Source organism: Orbicella faveolata, unplaced genomic scaffold, assembly GCF_042242905.1.
Source record: "Orbicella faveolata isolate gen_17 unplaced genomic scaffold, um_ofav_v1 contig_2, whole genome shotgun sequence".
NCBI classification, from domain to species: domain Eukaryota; kingdom Metazoa; phylum Cnidaria; class Anthozoa; order Scleractinia; family Merulinidae; genus Orbicella; species Orbicella faveolata.
The window spans coordinates 15,228,150-15,245,560 of record NW_028301547.1 but is presented as its reverse complement, the minus strand read 5'-3'; the positions used below and the strand labels follow the sequence as shown (position 1 = coordinate 15,245,560).

Below are 17,411 nucleotides of genomic sequence, written 5' to 3'. Positions count from 1 at the left end.
GCCTTTTTTTAATGACCACCAAAGAGTTACACTAGGAAACCATTCTACACCGCAAACATTTCAATTACCAGTGGCCCAGCACATGACTGCTTTTGGTTAAGAAAAGAATAATTTCAGCATAAGGTGTTCATAACTATTTTTTTCCAATATTTATTTTACTGTCATCATAGTTATAAGCTTGGTTAAACTAGCTAGATCGGTCTTGATCAGGTTTTCCTGATGGTGCAAATGTTGTTAAATCCTTATTTGCATATTTCACACTTATATAAAGTAAAATTGACACTGCGTTGAAAATTCGATATGAATAACTGTTTTTTTTAAATCTTTCCAACGCTTCATCTGCCTTCGTACAGTCAAAAGTGAGAAATTCTTTAAACAAGCTTTGAGTTTGTGCGTGGAAGTGATGTTGAGCTAACTAAAGATAAAACATTTAGCCCAAGCTTTGTAATAAGACTTAGATTCCCTGCGACGTTTCCAGTGTTTTCGGGTTTTATTAGAGGTAAAGTCGCAATTGAGGTGTGGGTGTTTTATCGTGTCGTTCACACCCCTGAAAAATTACCGATAGTTATTCAACAACTGCGTGTCTCTCGATGTTATACTTGAGCTCGAAATATATAAAATATTTAAATTATATTTTTTTATCACTGATATAAATGATATAAAATGGTCCAACTTGGGGAAGATGACCGACGTATTGGAAAGGAAAATATCAGTGGAAATTTATAAATTGAAGTTTAGAAGTCCTACAAGACGGATTGTTTCATCTTAAACCCAATGTTTAAACACAAACCAAACAGAAAGCAAACATACGTTAGCGCATGCCCGAATTAGGCGTCCTCTGTGCTCTTGATCTTAACGAGTCTTCTTCCTAATTATGATAATTATGTTATTGTAGGATCAGGTGGACTACAATAATGATAATTATAGATCTTCTTATCAGCATTTCAAGAGAGGCCGATCGTAAAAGAAAAGCTGTGAGCCGAAGGTCTTGTTACGAACGAAGCCTGTTTAAACTTTGGCGGTGTGTCAAAGATAAATTTTGAACTGAAAGCACTTAAAATGTGGCATAGTTTGCATTTGTGGTCGTTTATCATATCTTAATGAGCTTGCGGCGCACACACTTCTACTCCGCTTGAATTGCAAAATAACAATTATATTTAGACGGTTTATACTTTGGCTTTGAAGTTCGGTGATGAAAAATGGCGCCTAAAGCAACGTGAATATCACCACGATATTAAAACGCGCTCATTTTTTAAGTATGCCTCTGTCACTGCGCTGTGCGGGGCGTTTTAAATCTTATTTTTTTGGCATTTATTTCTTGCTTTTTCTCGTGTCAGTTAATAGCCGTCAAATTAACGCCAGGTTTTTCAGGGTTGTTTAAAGCAATTTTATAATTAAATACAAAATGAGGCTAGTTTTGGGCTTTGTTGAACTTGTTCTGTGTTCTAACCGCTTTACACCACCTTGTTAGCTATTGTTTTTGCGTTTCAGATCAACAGACTTTCTGTCGCTTTTCCCATTTTATCTTTCTTAAAACAGTGTTATTTGTTTTTGTATGCCTTAAGCTCCTTTAAATGGGTTTCGTACTTGAAAGTCTCGACTTTTCATGTATAGGGCAGTGAAGTTTTATAATATTTTTGGTAACCGCAACCATCAGTTAGAATTAGTCGAAAACAGCCGACATTTTTTAATCGTTTAGCTAAACTTTAATTGGCTTTTCCCTCAGCATTGTGTACTATATAGCAAAGGCGGGTTAAAATGAATGATTTCTTTCTCGTATTCAAGAAAAAGTCCTTTCTTAATGAGCTGAATTGAGATGAAAAATACAAGGCCGCAAACTTTGAACATTGTCCGCCGAGTACAGCTTGCATTGGAAGAGTCTAGACTATTTATCGTTCAGGGCTTGTTTTGCCTCATCAAAATACACCGACTCAAATCATTTAGGACTATAAATGCAATTTATTTTCATGAGCCGGCATTTTCAATAGGCAAGATCTTGCCGGTAGGGATTAAATACTCATTTCGAGATAGCAGTTTTGGTGAGTGTTCAACTTTTTAAAAAACAAACCTCTTCAACCATCTGTATAAACATTGAGGCACGCCGAGGGTTTTTAAATTCTGCTGTTAAAATTGAAACATGTAATGATATTTTTTTCGGTGAATTTACTTTATTCGCCTTGATTCAGTTCAGCTTTCAAGAAGTTAAATTTTTCGTTTTAGTATATGGATTGCAAACGTAATCGTTAAGAGACGACATTGCGAAAGACAATTTCCAAGAAGATATTGCCATAATTGGGAAAAACGCATTGCATTGTTGGAAGTCATCTAAAGAGCTAAGAATAACGGTAAGTCTGTGTTGCCATTCCTTTTGCACGGTAACTTTCCATTTTTCATATCGGCTAATGGGATTTTAAAACAACCATTTCGTAATCTTCTTCTGTCAGGATTGGTTTTATCGCGGTTTGATAACTTTGTCGGACTGCAAATCAGCCAATTAGATTTTCCTGATCGATTTCAGTTTAAGACGAATTCTGTAATGGAGTTTGTTGCTGGAGATAAGTTGGGCACAACTGAAAATCGAATAACGAAGCATAAGATCGAGATGTTAGCCGTGTCTGATTATCATTTCCAGTAAATGATGAAAAGAAGAAGAAAAGTAGAAAATGCAGACGATAACCAGAATCACCTGATATGTTGATATGTTTCTCAAAGTTTGTTTGCCGAGTTAAAATTTACAGCATATTTTTTCTTACTTCATCTGTGAATATGCTCAAAAACTCATTAACGGCATTGAGTTTATATCAAGAATCCTTTCTTTTTGTTTTAATTGCAATTTCTTTTGGCAATCGAAAGTGCCCTGCATATTCACTTTTGTTTCCGGTTATCTTGCTCGTTTTACTTCAACTAAGTATTTTCTTAAATTATTTTACCGAAACTAAATTCTGCATTTTTGTGGTGAAAAAAAATTCATGGCTAAAGCTGTTCCGAGAAAATCGTTTCTCCCTCTTCATGTTTTATGAAACCAGGTAAAAAAAATTATCATTGTAAATAAAGTGTTAATTTTTTGACACTCCATAAAAATGTAGAATTTCTCAATCCATTAAAATGTCCAAGTTGCCCCCAAATCGTTCCAAAAATATCGGTTCTTTGGCCAAGCCGACCGTTGCCGATATTAATTTTGAGTGCTCCATTTTGACCAGGCTTCGGTTTCATTTTATAAATTTTCATATTAAATTTCTTTAAGTATTGAATTTTCCATCTGTTTTTGTGAGAAAGGCTAAAGCCATCTTTGATCATCTTTTCCCGCCTGCCATGAATGACTTCTCTTTGTGGCGTGAGAGCGACAGGCTATAGTTCCCGTGAACTCATTAGTTTATGATTAGCCTCTAGAACCTACGTTTCCCGAAATACGATTGTTCAAAGTTTGAATTCCTTTCCTATTTAGACCAGACTCGAGGGTTCAACTCACACTCTAAGCAACGATGTCAACATTTTTTTCTCGTCCTACAGTTTTCCCAGTGATCGTCTACTTACGCTAAACGCTCCCATTAAAACGACAACATTTTGTCCTTTCCCTAATTGGCCTCACTAAGCCAGCGTAATTTGTCGAAATAGCGAATAGACAAGAAGTCCTGCTCGCCTGCACGTTTTGCCGTGATAACATTTCTATTTCCGGTTTAAAATAACGCACTTCCGGTTTGAACGTTGGGTTGATTTCCGATTTATTTTCCTCGATCGCGAGATCGATCGCCAAACTTTGAGCCGTTTTTAATTTTCATCGAATGTAGAGATTGCCTTTGTTAACTTACTATTACAATCGGAAACAGACGAAACCTTTGAGACTGTGAAACTACAAGACCGTGCCGCCGCCTCGGCAGTGCCATCTTCAATTTTTTTCGATTCAGTGAGTAATTGACACTTTGGCAATGAAAAGCGGCAACTTCAAACGATTCCAAAATAGGCTCTCGTTATAAACGTGCAAAAACGAAGGTGGCTAATTGTGGATTTATAGCTCGAGACTTTTAATAATTCGGAAACAAAAGTCATCGTCGAAAGTCTATCAGGCGCCGTGGGTATGGTTACTAATTTTCCTTTGGGTTGGTTTCTCAAATGTTTTAACACGAACCTTACATCCGCGCCGCCTGGCGAAATTAAATAGTTTGCGTTGGTAACATAACAGACAGGAAAACTAACACATTTGCTTTCTGCCGTATATTCAGTTTCCGTGCCACGAAATCGCACTATTTTTAGCGGCGACGAAGTCTTTTCACTGTAGCTAAGAGCAGAGCAAGATCCATTTGGTTTCGTAATTTTTATTTGCTGCGTGACCGGCAAGTGTATTACAATATCACAAAACATCACGGGGCAATCAAATATGCCCAGCATGCTCATTTGAAAGTCGTTATTTTAAGACGGGTTTCTTTACAGAAGTTCCAAACAACAAAATATCATTTTTTTTGGGCGCATATAATCGAGCTTACGACCCATGCTAACATGGCGCAAATGTTTGGTTTGCGAAGGGCAAAAAAATACCCTATCACCGGTACCCAGAGTGTCAAACGGGTAAAAACGCAAGAAAAGGGATGATAAGGGAACATAACTTTTTCTCATCAAAAGGACCGGTCATACATAAAAGGCACCGCCAAAGCGCTTGTGTTCCGTGGAATATTAAAATTTGTGGCCCCGCTACTCGAGATAAGTTCAATCACAAAGAGCGGTTTTCAGTTTCTGAAAAGTAAGGCAAGCAAATTCTAAACGGTGTTTGTACACCTCTCCGTTATAATCAACTTTTTACTCGTAAATTACTCCGGCAAACACACTCTAGCGACACAAAAAGGAACCCGAAAGGACAAATAATTATCGCTGCCAACGTTAAGTTGAGATCTTTCTCGGTCCTTAACTTAATTTCAACTAAGCCGGGAGGAAAGGACGCCGCTTTCGTTCGCAAGAACGACCATTGCAGAAAAATATTATCCTGTAATACAGCCAATAAAGTGCTAAGTGAATTGCATGGGTCCGACACTTCATCAAATAAAAAAAATTTCATTAGCAGATATTCTGAATAAGAATGCCGGAGATTTCAGAAGGCAGCCGCTAAAAATAAATGGCGAGAGATACTGAAAAATGTCTGCCCTTTTTCCGAAGAGTCAAGAAGCAATCAAAAGCGGCCAGAAAGAGGGCTGTAGTTCGCTCGAAGTTGACTCTCCAAAGTAGCCATTTTGAAAAGTATGGCATGAATGCTGATTAAAAATTACAAACAAATTTCCCCGCCAACCAAACAATCACCAGAGCTCACTTGTCGAATTTGATTGACATTGATATCCTTTTGAGTCGCCGCTCTTTGCTTATCCAAGATTGGTAATGAGAGCGTTTAATTCATTTTGTGGTTTAAGACGATTCGCCGCGCTAAATCCTCATTTAGCACGGAACACAATAGCTCTGAGAGAAGATTCGGCCCAATCAGTTATCGAGATGGCCGTAAAAGAGTCGCTTTATTCCCAGATCGGTCCCAAGTCGTTGGGTTTTCAGTACCTCTCATTGCAAAGCAATCAGAGAAAATTCAACCAGCTGCACTTAATTAAACCCACCGTCAACATGTGTGAAGTTGGCATAAAGCACGTGCTATCACCCGGGGCACCGATCCACGCCACCTGATTGGTGCGGTGTCTTACGCCGTTGTGACGTTCTCTCCCGAGGGATTGATCGTTTGTACGCCGCCTTTTGCTAAGCGGCATCCGTTTGAAGTAGTCTTGCAAGCCTACCGCACTTGAAAACACTTAGACGCAAATGCGGAGCGCTTTCGAACGCTGCGAAACCTTTCTCGCGCTAGAAGCCTTTCAAGATCAATACACGGACGTCTGGATCTTCGATCGTGTGGCCAATTTTTCGTTTGGGATTTTTCAGTGATCGGCCACATAGCACATTTTGAGCAGTTCATCGGACCGTCGCAAGTGATATATGTATTTGAATATTTGCTTTGGGGGCTCACCGCGGCGTACTTTTGATCTCTGCGAGGCATTCTCTTAGTAAGATCCGACGAACGACTGTAAAGCAGGTTGTTAGCCTATCTCGACTGAATGCGGTCCGCAGTTCTCGGCGATTCGTAGCTATGGATTTGGAGCAAACGCTTCCTAAAGGCTCTCGAAAGGTTTATTATGGTCATAGAGAGTCACAACAGAAATCTACCACACGTGAAATATTACAGGCCGGATCAGCGGCCGACTGCCCCACAACTATGCGACCCCCTCCAACCGGCGAAGATTCGAACGACATTGAGCGCTCCAAAGGAAATTTGCTGGCTTCTTTGAGGTCAGATTCGTTCCTTTCGAGTCCTCGAATGACACCGAGAAGGTTTTCGAAAAAGGAATCGATCGCTATGCGTGGTTGTTCAGGACTGGAAACAGAGGAAGAGAAGCTTGCGCCGCTGGGCTTTGAACCAGAGGGTAGCGCAGCGTCCACTCCACAATGCGAGCGGTGGCCTACTAGTTTGAACGATATGCTTATGGACTGCCATGGATTTAACTCTTTTTATCATTTTCTACGGCAGGAGAACAGTGAAATTCTTCTAGATTTTTGGCGAGCATCCGAATCATTCAAGCGAATGGCGCCGATTTCACATGAAATGCGGACAACCGCCAAAGCGATTTTCCAGAAGTTTATTTTCTCTGGGAGTTGTGATGCTTTAGAAATCCGCGACTCAACTAGAACGAAAGTAGCGCAGCATGTTAATGATCAGCCTGTGGATTGTGGGCTTTTTGAGGAGGCTTTATTAGAAGTCATGGCGAACATGAAAAATAATCATTATCCGAGGTTTATGAACACAACACTGTACAAGGAGTGTATTCAAAGCGGCGGCGCGAGTCCTAAAGGGCTATGTGAACGTTATTCGCACACAGCCAGATTTCACGGAGGATATTTACCTACCCTTCCTGAGGAGAAAGTTTTGGGATTTGACGAGATTGAGGACGATGGAGACCAATTTGAATTTGAACAACATCGCCAAAGTGTGAATGGATTGTCGCATTGTGGAAAGAGATCGGGTTCCGATGAACACAATGCACGGTAAGTTACTCGCTCAATTCCTACCATAACAAACCGCTTTTTTGTTCTCGGCGGCCTTACAATTGCCTTTCCGGATTTCTACACTCGAAATATCTCATTGAGTTGCCTGACAGCTCTAGTGTATAGTTATCAGCGGCAATTTACATTCAGTGTTTTCCGAAGGCGATTGGGTGGTTGTTAAGCAATGTTATTGCAATTTACTTTTTGTTGTTTTCGAACGATAATCTTACCGACTTTGTAGTTAATGAAAGCGGCCGAGTCGAGTGATTTTATTTTCGGTGCCGCGGCAGAGATTAGGGCTAAAATCGTCAAGATCGCTAATAGAATGGGATATTGCTTCTCTTGTCAAGCATTTGATTTAGTTTTTGAAAGGCTAAGTTTAGAAAAGAAGTTTGTCAACTTCTCTCGCAGTGAATATTTGAATAGTAACTGTCTGTAGTACTTGAGCGCTTCGCTTAATTGAGACCTGTTTTTAATTTCCAAGGAATCGGAAGTCTTAGGAACTGCTTAGAATGTGAGGCAGTTTAGCGCAAGAATTTTTTGAAGGCCTTCATGGTGGGAGTTTTCATTGCAGCAACTGCGCTGTACGGTGCCTTTTGAAATTTGGCAGTAATAATGTTTAAGTTGTTTGACCCCAGATAAAATTAGAAGTCGTCAGAACGACTACAGTAATTGTCATTCTCTTGAATCGAAACTTATTGTGTTTCTGTGCAGTCCAATGTTCTTTTTTGTTCTGGCATGTGATTTGCGCTGTTTGAAATACAAGGCAAATGATTGATCAACAAACTTCGGAGTACAACTCGACATACTTTGTTTTGTGTAACAAAATGACTTCTTCAATTCAGGGCAGTCTTTCGATACTCCAATTATTCCTCCGATCTGTTAAATCTATCAAATTTTCGAGCAGCGCCAAGTGGTTTTCGAGTTAAAAATCACACCATTGTAAAATTCAGGACTGAATTGCAAATCTCTTTTGGAAATGTTTTTTTTTTTTAATTGTATTTTGCCGGGTAAACATGTTACTTGTGTATTCTGTTATTTGGTTAGAAGTACTTGTAATTTGGAGAGGGTGTGAATTCTTTCCCTGGAGCTTCCAACCGCGCGTAGACACTCGAGAACTCGTATCGGGTTAATGAAACTTGAAGAAGTCTGATCAGGCGAGGCGATTACATTTTCTCGTGCAAAACTTCTGTTGTGGTTTTGAAATGGTTTCATTTCAATTCGACTTATGGCACTTGATTGGGTTCCATATATATGAATACCTCTGTCAACTTGAAAGGGAGTAACGATGAAAGCTCTGGTCATAAATGCTTAGCATTTAATGGCAAATTGAGTTTGTGCAAACATGCATTAGCATTCGCTACTGAGCTGTCAGAGGAATAATGGAAAAAAAATTCACAGGATCCATCACCTATGATTAAGTCAGATGTGGTTGTATAGAGCTTTTTTGATTATGCACAGACCTTCCATGGCTAAAGACGGTATGCTGCAGTACTCTGGTTGTCGCATTTCTGAGATTCATTCAATTGCCTTAAGCTGCCATAGCTGTGTTTTATCAGCATGTTTAGTTTCGCTCAAGCCTAGAATATTTCTTGTGCTGTTTCCAAAGCGTAATGTTTTTAGCACCCTCAAAAAAAGTTGTTTCTTTCATCACAATTCAGTGAACCGTGACCACTGATCTTAAGAAGGATGTTTTTGTTCCCAAGGGGTCAACAAGCCAACAGAGTTCTTGATTTGTTTCACTATTGTTTGGCACTCTTTTTGCATTCTCAGCCTATAGTACTTTCATAAGAGCTGCTCTTTAAAAACAATTGGAGCTGAATGACTTTATTTCATAAATGGGTTTCTTTTACTTGTATTCCAAAATGCTCATACCATCACTATTTTCTTGACCCCCACTGAGCTGAATGATGAGGAATTCGCATTTTGGGGGAAAAATCAAAGCAGTGAATTCACTTTGTTTACTTCTAATGCTTTTGAAATTTAAGTTTGCGTAATGATGTACAATGTACAATCTTGACTTGTCTTTTCTCTCCTCTATTTATTTTATTTTGGCACTCACTTTTAGAAGCGCATATGTTTTTGTACTTCAATGTGATTATTTCACCCTTGAATGATGATTGGATAGCTAAAGTGCAATCATCAAGAATGACTCTCCAGGTCCACTATCAGTGTGTGATCAGGCATGATATAAATTGGATAGCTTTAACCAAATCTCCATGTACTCAAAGTGCATTTTCCTAATTTTGCTTAGCTTACTTTCATTGGATTTCTATTTGAACTGTTTCCTGTGGTGATAGTTCCTTGCTTGCATCAATTTTGCAAAGATGATAAAAGATTATTGCTATCTGAAGTGCTAGTTGCCATTAGCAACTAATTCTTTGCGAGATAAACAAACATAAGTACCTGCACGTGCACACCCTGTCTTTCATAGGTTTAAAGTGCGCTCAACCTTTAAATGGCAAACTAAAGCTTACTAGTTATTGTTTATCATGTCAAGTATATCCGCCGGTATATATTGAATTATAGGTCAGAATTTCATTAGCTCAAGGTCGCTCCCTATAGTTTTAAGATCACATGCATCCTAAGGATGAAGCCTTAAGTAATCTGTGTGTGCTGTAATGAAAACAACTGTTTTTCGATATTAAATGATGTCAACATGACCATATAAAGCAAAACTGACAGTGAATGTTCTCGCATTTCCATGATTTTAACAGAGATGATACACTATTACATCATTGCTTATTTATTACATTTAATAAGTTTTAGAGGACTTTGTGAAAAAAAGGAATGCAAAAACAGCATTCAGACCATAACACTAGTGGTCGCAGCAGGACAAATGGTAACCCTACGGAGCCACTGTAACTTTATTGAGTGTTACATAATATAAATAAATTATGCGATGTTGTAAATCTCCTGACAAAGTCCGTGCATATCACAGGTGATTTATTTTGGAGTATTATTCACCCGAGAACTTATCTGACTTCAGGTGCCTACTGCATGTTCCAATGAATGAAATGCTGTCCCCGTATCATTATCCAACGGTGCCAGTGGGTTCCAGAATTGAATCCGAGAACCAGAGTCTGTCAAGTGATGCTATGACGGAAGACACTCTGTCAGTAACTACTGACAGTGCCTTGACTGAGTAAGTTAGTTATGCGATACCAAAACTTGTTACCTGAAAGTTCCAATCAGCGGAACATTTTATAAGCCATTGCTGTCTGTGCTAAACCATTCAACTTGAATTTTAACCTTGATAATGATCAAAATCCACCTACTCCTTACAATATCAATACCTCAGCTACTAGACCAGTGATGAGAAACATTAAGTGGGGAAACTGTCTTGATGTACCACAAAATTCTCATAATTCAGTTAAAAGCATTATGTTGCAATCAGTAGTAAGAATTAAAAATTTGAATTTGATATTAAAACCCACATAACATGAGGGTACCAGGTTACATGATCGTGTAATTTGCTAGAATTGATTGCTCTCGTCAGATTACATGAATTGCATAATTTGCAAGAATTGATGGTTGTTCCTTATATGTTCCAAGCATCTGCACTGTATACCATCTTTTCTGTTGTGTTGAAATGTAAATATGAAAGATGCACCAAAGTTTGACTTGCATTTCACAATGAATTACACCCTAACTTCATTCTGTATCTCCGGATTATGTACATGTAATCAAGCAAGAATATCAGAAGAAAATGACTGACATGATATTTCACGAAATTCTCCCACCTAGCACTATAAAAATGTACAGAAGTCAATAATGATTTTAGACTAAGAAACTATGTGATAAATTTTCAGTGTTTTCCTCCCCTTTAAAGCCCTTGTTTCTGGTTTGATTTTTTCAGTGATGCATCATCCAGATGTAGTGGAAGAAGGAAGTGTACTTCTCGAAACAAGAAGTCAGCCCACCATGATGGGCTTCCACTGATGTCTAATTTTATTCCAGTAAGTAATGACATATTGCGGCATGTTACACACAAAATTAGTTTGATGAAGGGTCCTCTCTATTATTCATAGTCTTACCAAGTTTGTGGGGAAAATCTGTTTTCAGTCATGTTGTTTCTGGCAGCATTTGGTGAAGATCAAGGCAAATTAGTCTGTTTATTTAATATATGTTACTGAGTGGGTTCTTTGCTCCAAAAGAGATGATGAATAATAAAATTAACAAATCACCCTCTTGTTTCCTTTGTTAAAGTGTCTGCCCTATGTAGGTATATAGCCTGTCATTACCTTATTGTCTTGCTCAATTTGGATCAAACATTTGCATATCAAGAGAGAGACAACAAAGACTTAACATTACTTGACTTGACAGGTATTTCACAAGATCAGGTGCAAATTCTCCTTACTACTTTGCATACATGGTCTGTAATTCTTTTGGGAGAGTTTTTTAATCATGTCATTTTTGTCACCACTTTGTAGTAAGTGTTGTCTGTAATTCAAAATAAATTTGTGTGGATTGGAATTAAAGGTGACATATTTAATCTCTATAGCGGACTCAGCGAATTCCCAAGGATGCAAGACACCCTAGTAATCCTGAAGAATTTGCAAAGATACTGATTGAGAAACTGGAAAAGGTCAAGCTTGAGCGGGAGCTTAACGAGAGAGAAGCCCACAACTTGTCTACTCATTTGGAGGTAAGTTACTACTCTCTGTTCAGTCCTGTGATTTCTCTTAAGATTGGGATAAGTAGCATGGCCAAAAGAGGCCCATTTGTGTGGGCATTTGATTAAGCTTAGTAATATGTTTAACTTAATTTAAGTCAACTACACACACCTCTTGATCAGTTTGCCCTTTTCAAATTTGTCTTACTCTGATCTTGTTAAATTTTAGGCACCAAGGAAGTCAATTCTCCAACAAGCCATTGAAGCAAGTCAAAAGCTTCCTCTCAGCACCATGGCAATGTCAGTTGTTTCTGAGCCTGCAGCTACTTATAGAGAAGCTCACCAAAATGAAAATCCTGTTGCTGGAGTAGAAAGTTGTGGATCTACCACCTCTGCTGCACCAGTAGCTCTGGATTCATACAATCGTTGCAACCAGCCCCAGCAAATTCCAAGGACAAAACCACCAGCTCCTGAGTTGAAAGAAACAGCAGTTGAACTGCAACCCAGCAACCCTGCCAAGGATGGTAATGTTTGGGAAGTTCGTCCTACCCGCAAGGATGACAACATTCCTTTCCTACCTGTCAATCGTCATCGCATTTTGCAGTGGATGGAGGAAGGTGAGCAGGCTCAACGAAGTCCTTCTCGAGAGTCCAAACCCCACCGTCATCATTCTCCTTCAGCAAGAACAAGCGCAAGGAGCAGACAGTCAACTGCTGGCTCTATCAGGCAGCCAGAAAAGAGTTCATCTCGTCATTTACCTAACCAACCCATTGCTTCTGATCCTCTGATGCCCCCTCTTCCTGCACCTCATGCTTCGTCTGTCTTGGAGGAAACCAATAGGAGGTTAATAGAACTGAAAGAGAGTGAGAGACGGAGTAAACATCATGCAAAGCAAAGGTAGGTGTGCAGCCAGAAAATAACCGTTTTGATAGTACATGTAAATAGTGGATGGTGGTGGCCACATGGTTAGTGTCCTGGGTTCTAGATTGGGAAGTCTGGATGCGGGCCTAGGTTGAAGTCATTATGTTTGTGTTTTGGGGCAATACACTTCACTGGGGTGTTTAAAACATGAATATTTGGCAAAATGATGAAATATGACTTCTTTCATCATTTTGCCATTTCGTGTTTTAAACATGCCCTGCTTTACCCTCACTGTGATTTGTCTAACTGTGGCAGTAACCATGTAATACACTAGTATGCCGACTGCAGGAGAATGCAAATATTCTAGTAAGAATAACAAAATTGAATTTGAAAAGTCCCAGAATTTTACTGGAACAAAAAGCAACAAGCCATGGTGGCATCGAAAGTTTATTGTGAAGCTACATGTATATATGAATTCCACTCACATAGTATTTAGTTTTTTACCACTGCATATGTAATAAATTAGATATTTTGTTTCTCATTTAGGTCACATGTAGCGGACACGGACACCTCATACAGAGAAAAAAACAGGGCATCATCTTGTTGTTCTACAACGGACTATTCAAGTTATGGACAATCCTCTTGTGCAGTTCATGAGCGACATCACAGGGGTGCACCCTCTGTAACAGGCTCATCATTGATGTCATCTGTATCACATTCTGATTCAATTAGTAAAGACAGTGGGTTCAGTGGATCAGTAAAAAGGAAGGACAAACATAATAATAACGATGACATGATAACAGTAACATACTACTTATGGGGAGAACCCATTCCTTATAGAACATCAGTTCCTGGAAAATCTGTTACTCTTGGGCAGTTTAAAACTTTGTTACCTCCAAGAAGAGGAAATTACAGGTAAGCATCACTTTTTTTACTTTTAATGATTATTCCATGAGCACAGAAGAGCCCTACTTGGTGGCCTGTTTATTACATTGATTTAACATGAAGTGTTTCTGGACCTGCACTATTAATGCTATTCACTGAGACTTTTGGGATGGAATGAAAGAATAAAACAAAAATTCACTCTTTTTCTGTGTCAATGTTGTCCGTTCATATTTGAGGGAACTTTAAGCAAATATTGCTTGAACAGCACAGGAATTATGATGTCTTTTTATTAATTTCATTGGATCAGTAGTAAACAAAACTCAATACACTCTTAGACAACTACATGTAAGAATATGAACAGTTCACATCAATACAGAAAAAAAGTGGAGTTATTTGTAATCCTTACAATTTTAATATTTTTGCTAACTGTACTACGCTTATAAAAGAGTGTTGCATACTTCTGGCCTCTGGCTAGTTTGAGACGATTTTCTGAGCCTTGCACTGCTCCCCGACAAAACAAATGCCTGGATCTGGCTATAAAGGGGCTACCGGTCTACCACCTGCACATGTCTTACAAGCACATGATACTGTGGTTGATATTGTTTACTGATGAGATTTTTAAATTTTACTTCACAAAAAATTGCGACCTTGTAATGGTCAACTTAATCTCTTCTCTTTCCTGTTTGCAGATTCTGTTTCAAGACATCTTCCGATGACATAGAGGGCGGAGTTGTTTATGAAGTAGTGAAAGATGACAATGTTGTTTTACCGACTTTCGATGGCAAAGTGGTGGGCAAAGTAGAGAGAGTGGACTCTTAAGTGCTCAGAAATTCTTACCATTTTTAAGACGAAATTGTACTTTTAATACTGAATGTTTTATATTCAGAAATGATTTTTAAATATTATAAAGAATACAGGGCGTATAAACCCCTTTGGAGTGCCAGAGAATTGGCATTGCGTTTGTATATAGACGTATAATATATTTGTAAATGCTATGTTAATGTTGTATAATTTTATGGTTACCAAGATTAAATATTATTTTCCATAGAAAATGGCTCATTCAGTTTTTTTTGTTTTTGTTTTTTTTTTTCTTCCATCCACTGAGATCCAGGGACAGTAGGTCCTGATGATGGTTGTTTTGTTTATTCAGTAACTTACCCCAAGACAAATGGAATTAACTACTAGGTAATATCACGGGAAACATATTAATCCTAATTTTGGCATGAAATTTCAGTGTTAGTTTCGTGTGAAATTACAAAATTGCCATGGCAACGTTTGATGCGAAATTTCTCGATACAATATACAAATGAGAAACCCACGATTGTAATTGTTATTTGAGTGTAATTTGTCACCCATGATATTAAGAGGTAATCAAGCGGTATACTTGTGAAATTAAGAAATAATTTCTCTTGTGTTTTATCAAAATTCTATTAATTTCTCTTACCTTAAGGGTTTGAAAAATTATTAGAAGTTTGATAAAACACACATGAAATTAATTCCCAATTTCAATTTCAAATAACTTTGCACAATGTGGTACTGGTGTACATAGTAAACAGTACCACATGAAAGTACTTTAGGTTTGAACTTGGGTGCCCATTTCAATGGTAACCCACCAGGGTTTCTTCAAAAGTCGAAACTACTCTGATTAATCACTTAGGCAGGGCAAGCTGAGCGGGGTTTGGGGAGAGTGTTCTCCCTGTATAATCTCCTATCTCCATCCACCCAACAAAGGATATAAGATATAAGATAAGATGCAGGCCATCCAACACCGAAAACACAGAAAAAAAATTCCTTTTTTACCAGTCCTCTCTGGCCCGGGTAGTTGAGATTTTATTTGACAAGTATCCAGGCTCCCCGCAAGCGTTATGCGAAGCTGCCAAATGTTAATGGTTCATTTTCTAGTGGTAATGAGTGTGGACCAGTGTGTCCGCCGACGTTCTCCCTTATCACGATAATAGCGGTGGCCGTTCACCCAAAAACAACGTTGGGCGTGGTCCAGTTTTCAGTTTATCAGATATAACTACAAACAAATGCAAGTGGAGGAAAAGTCTAACGATGATTATAATACGGCCCATAACGTTGACAAAAGCCAAAGAAACAATTACGTTTCCACATTGTCATTTTTTGACCTTCATCTGGCTGAGAACGTCCAACTTCAAATCTTCCTGGCCGTTTAATAGAGGTATAAAACAAAAAAAATCACTCTTGAAACGGCAAGAAGCTGGCCGCAGCCGCTTAATAGAGGCGGCCGTTGAATAGAGGTTTTTATTACAGTGTATAGCCGACAATTTTTCCGGAGCTTTAACCGCTGCCGCCAAATAAAGGTTGGCCGCTTAATAGGGGGCCGCTTAATAGAGGTTCCACGGTACTTGCAATCCGGCTATCTCGCATGCACAGCTGAAAACGGAGCGTAAACGTTTAGGGTGGGGTCTTTTTAATTTGTATTCATGTGAAAAATGCTTTTGATTGCTATGTGACCCTATGTGCCGTCATAAGAACGCACAGTTCTGATCGAGACTTTGTTTCCGCAAATGGCAAAGTAAAGGATTGGGCATCCGGCAGGGTGGGGAAAGGACTGGATGTAACCTATTAGGAGGAGTGGGGTGGGGGCGTTTAATCTGAAAGCGAGATGCTCAATAGCGTAAATAGGTTTTGACTAAAATTAAACTCCCTTTGCTGTGACCATCATTAGATCAATGGCTCTTCTTCCAGTTTAAATCTATATTGCTGCCACATGGATACATACCATAAACTGTTTCTACTTCATGACGCGCGGCTACGTTAGTCTGCTGTAACGATATTCAGTGCGCTGGTCGAGTTTTCAATTTAAATTTGAAGAACGGTTCTTTTTAATACGCTCCTGTTGAAAATGATATTAATTTGAATCAAAGTTTCCCACATTACGTTCCCGTTACTTGAACACGACGCAACATCACCTAAATTCTCACTATTTCGGGGAGGTGGTGTGGTTAGGGGTGGGCTCGTTACTTTCGGGATTTATTCGTCTGCAGTCCCCCCAAACGAAAATATGTTTCGGTGCCGAAAATACCGCTAGTGCAACATAAAATTGGGAGATGAGATAAATCGTTTATTAAACTCACAACTTGCAGCTATAAGCTGAATTACTTGTGTTATATACTACATGTTTAAAAAATTCAAACTATAAAAATTCCTAACTATACATAAAAAAACTATATAATAATAAAACACATCAAGCTAGTATAAAATTCTATTTACAATTGTTGTTTATTTGCATAGTGCATTATGAAAGTATTTCTAAACCTCTTTGTTTTTACATTCAGGATTGAAAACACATGCCTAGTCCTGAAATTATATCTCTCACTGTCATTGCGCGCGGGCAGCAGGCCAGCTAGTTTATGCTGGTCATTACTCTCTGCAATTTGTTTAAACAGAATGTTACATAATTCCTCACGTCTATGAAAGAGTGAAATTGGTATTTGTCATTACCTGTGGCATCGGCGACTTCTAAGCGCACATTTTCTGCCCTACGAAGACTACAAACCTACCGTCCTTAGATGCACTATGAAGCCGGATCGTCTAAACAACTGCCTCTTGCTGCACTGTCATAAGTCTATTACGGTCACACTTAACACTGGAGACACCACAAAGATGTTTGTTTGAGCAAAAGAACAACTCAAAACACAATTTGGAAAATACGAGTAGAGATGATGTGCATGGCCAGGAGCCATAATCGGGGACGGAGACCGTAAGCGCGCGCCATTTCAAGTATTGGGGTTGTCCCCATGATATGGGACAATAATTCTATTTTTAGAACAAATTGCGCCATCACCTGCGGCACACGCGCGTACATTCTGCGAGGATTTCTGCGGATGTCGCGCGGGGGAAATGGCGTCCGAAATTCCCGAAATTTTTCACGTTTTTGGCCCACAACTCAACGCGTTTACGTTTGTTGGAATTTTGCTTAATTAAGTATCTTCGTCGTAAGCTGCTGCAGTTTGAGTGAAGT

General features: G+C 38.9%; 1 protein-coding gene across 1 annotated transcript; it reads left to right on the top strand.

The window, feature by feature from the left end:
• Positions 1-5,717: 5,717 nt before the first annotated feature.
• Positions 5,718-14,475, top strand: LOC110044382 (axin-1-like). Its single transcript, XM_020749927.2, has 7 exons — positions 5,718-7,062; positions 10,052-10,207; positions 10,922-11,021; positions 11,567-11,710; positions 11,907-12,574; positions 13,085-13,453; positions 14,113-14,475. The coding sequence occupies exons 1-7, from the start codon at positions 6,110-6,112 to the stop codon at positions 14,240-14,242; spliced, it is 2,520 nt and encodes an 839-aa protein (XP_020605586.2). The 5' UTR covers positions 5,718-6,109; the 3' UTR covers positions 14,243-14,475.
• The last annotated feature ends 2,936 nt before the right edge of the window (positions 14,476-17,411 follow it).

Bases quoted from the DNA above. Each gene is read 5' to 3' on its own strand.
- LOC110044382 (XM_020749927.2), top strand. From the start codon at position 6,110: ATGGATTTGGAGCAAACGCTTCCTAAAGGCTCTCGAAAGGTTTATTAT. The intron at 7,063-10,051 runs GTAAGTTACTCG...ATCTGACTTCAG, and splicing joins TCCGATGAACACAATGCACG to GTGCCTACTGCATGTTCCAA. The intron at 10,208-10,921 runs GTAAGTTAGTTA...TGATTTTTTCAG, and splicing joins ACTGACAGTGCCTTGACTGA to TGATGCATCATCCAGATGTA.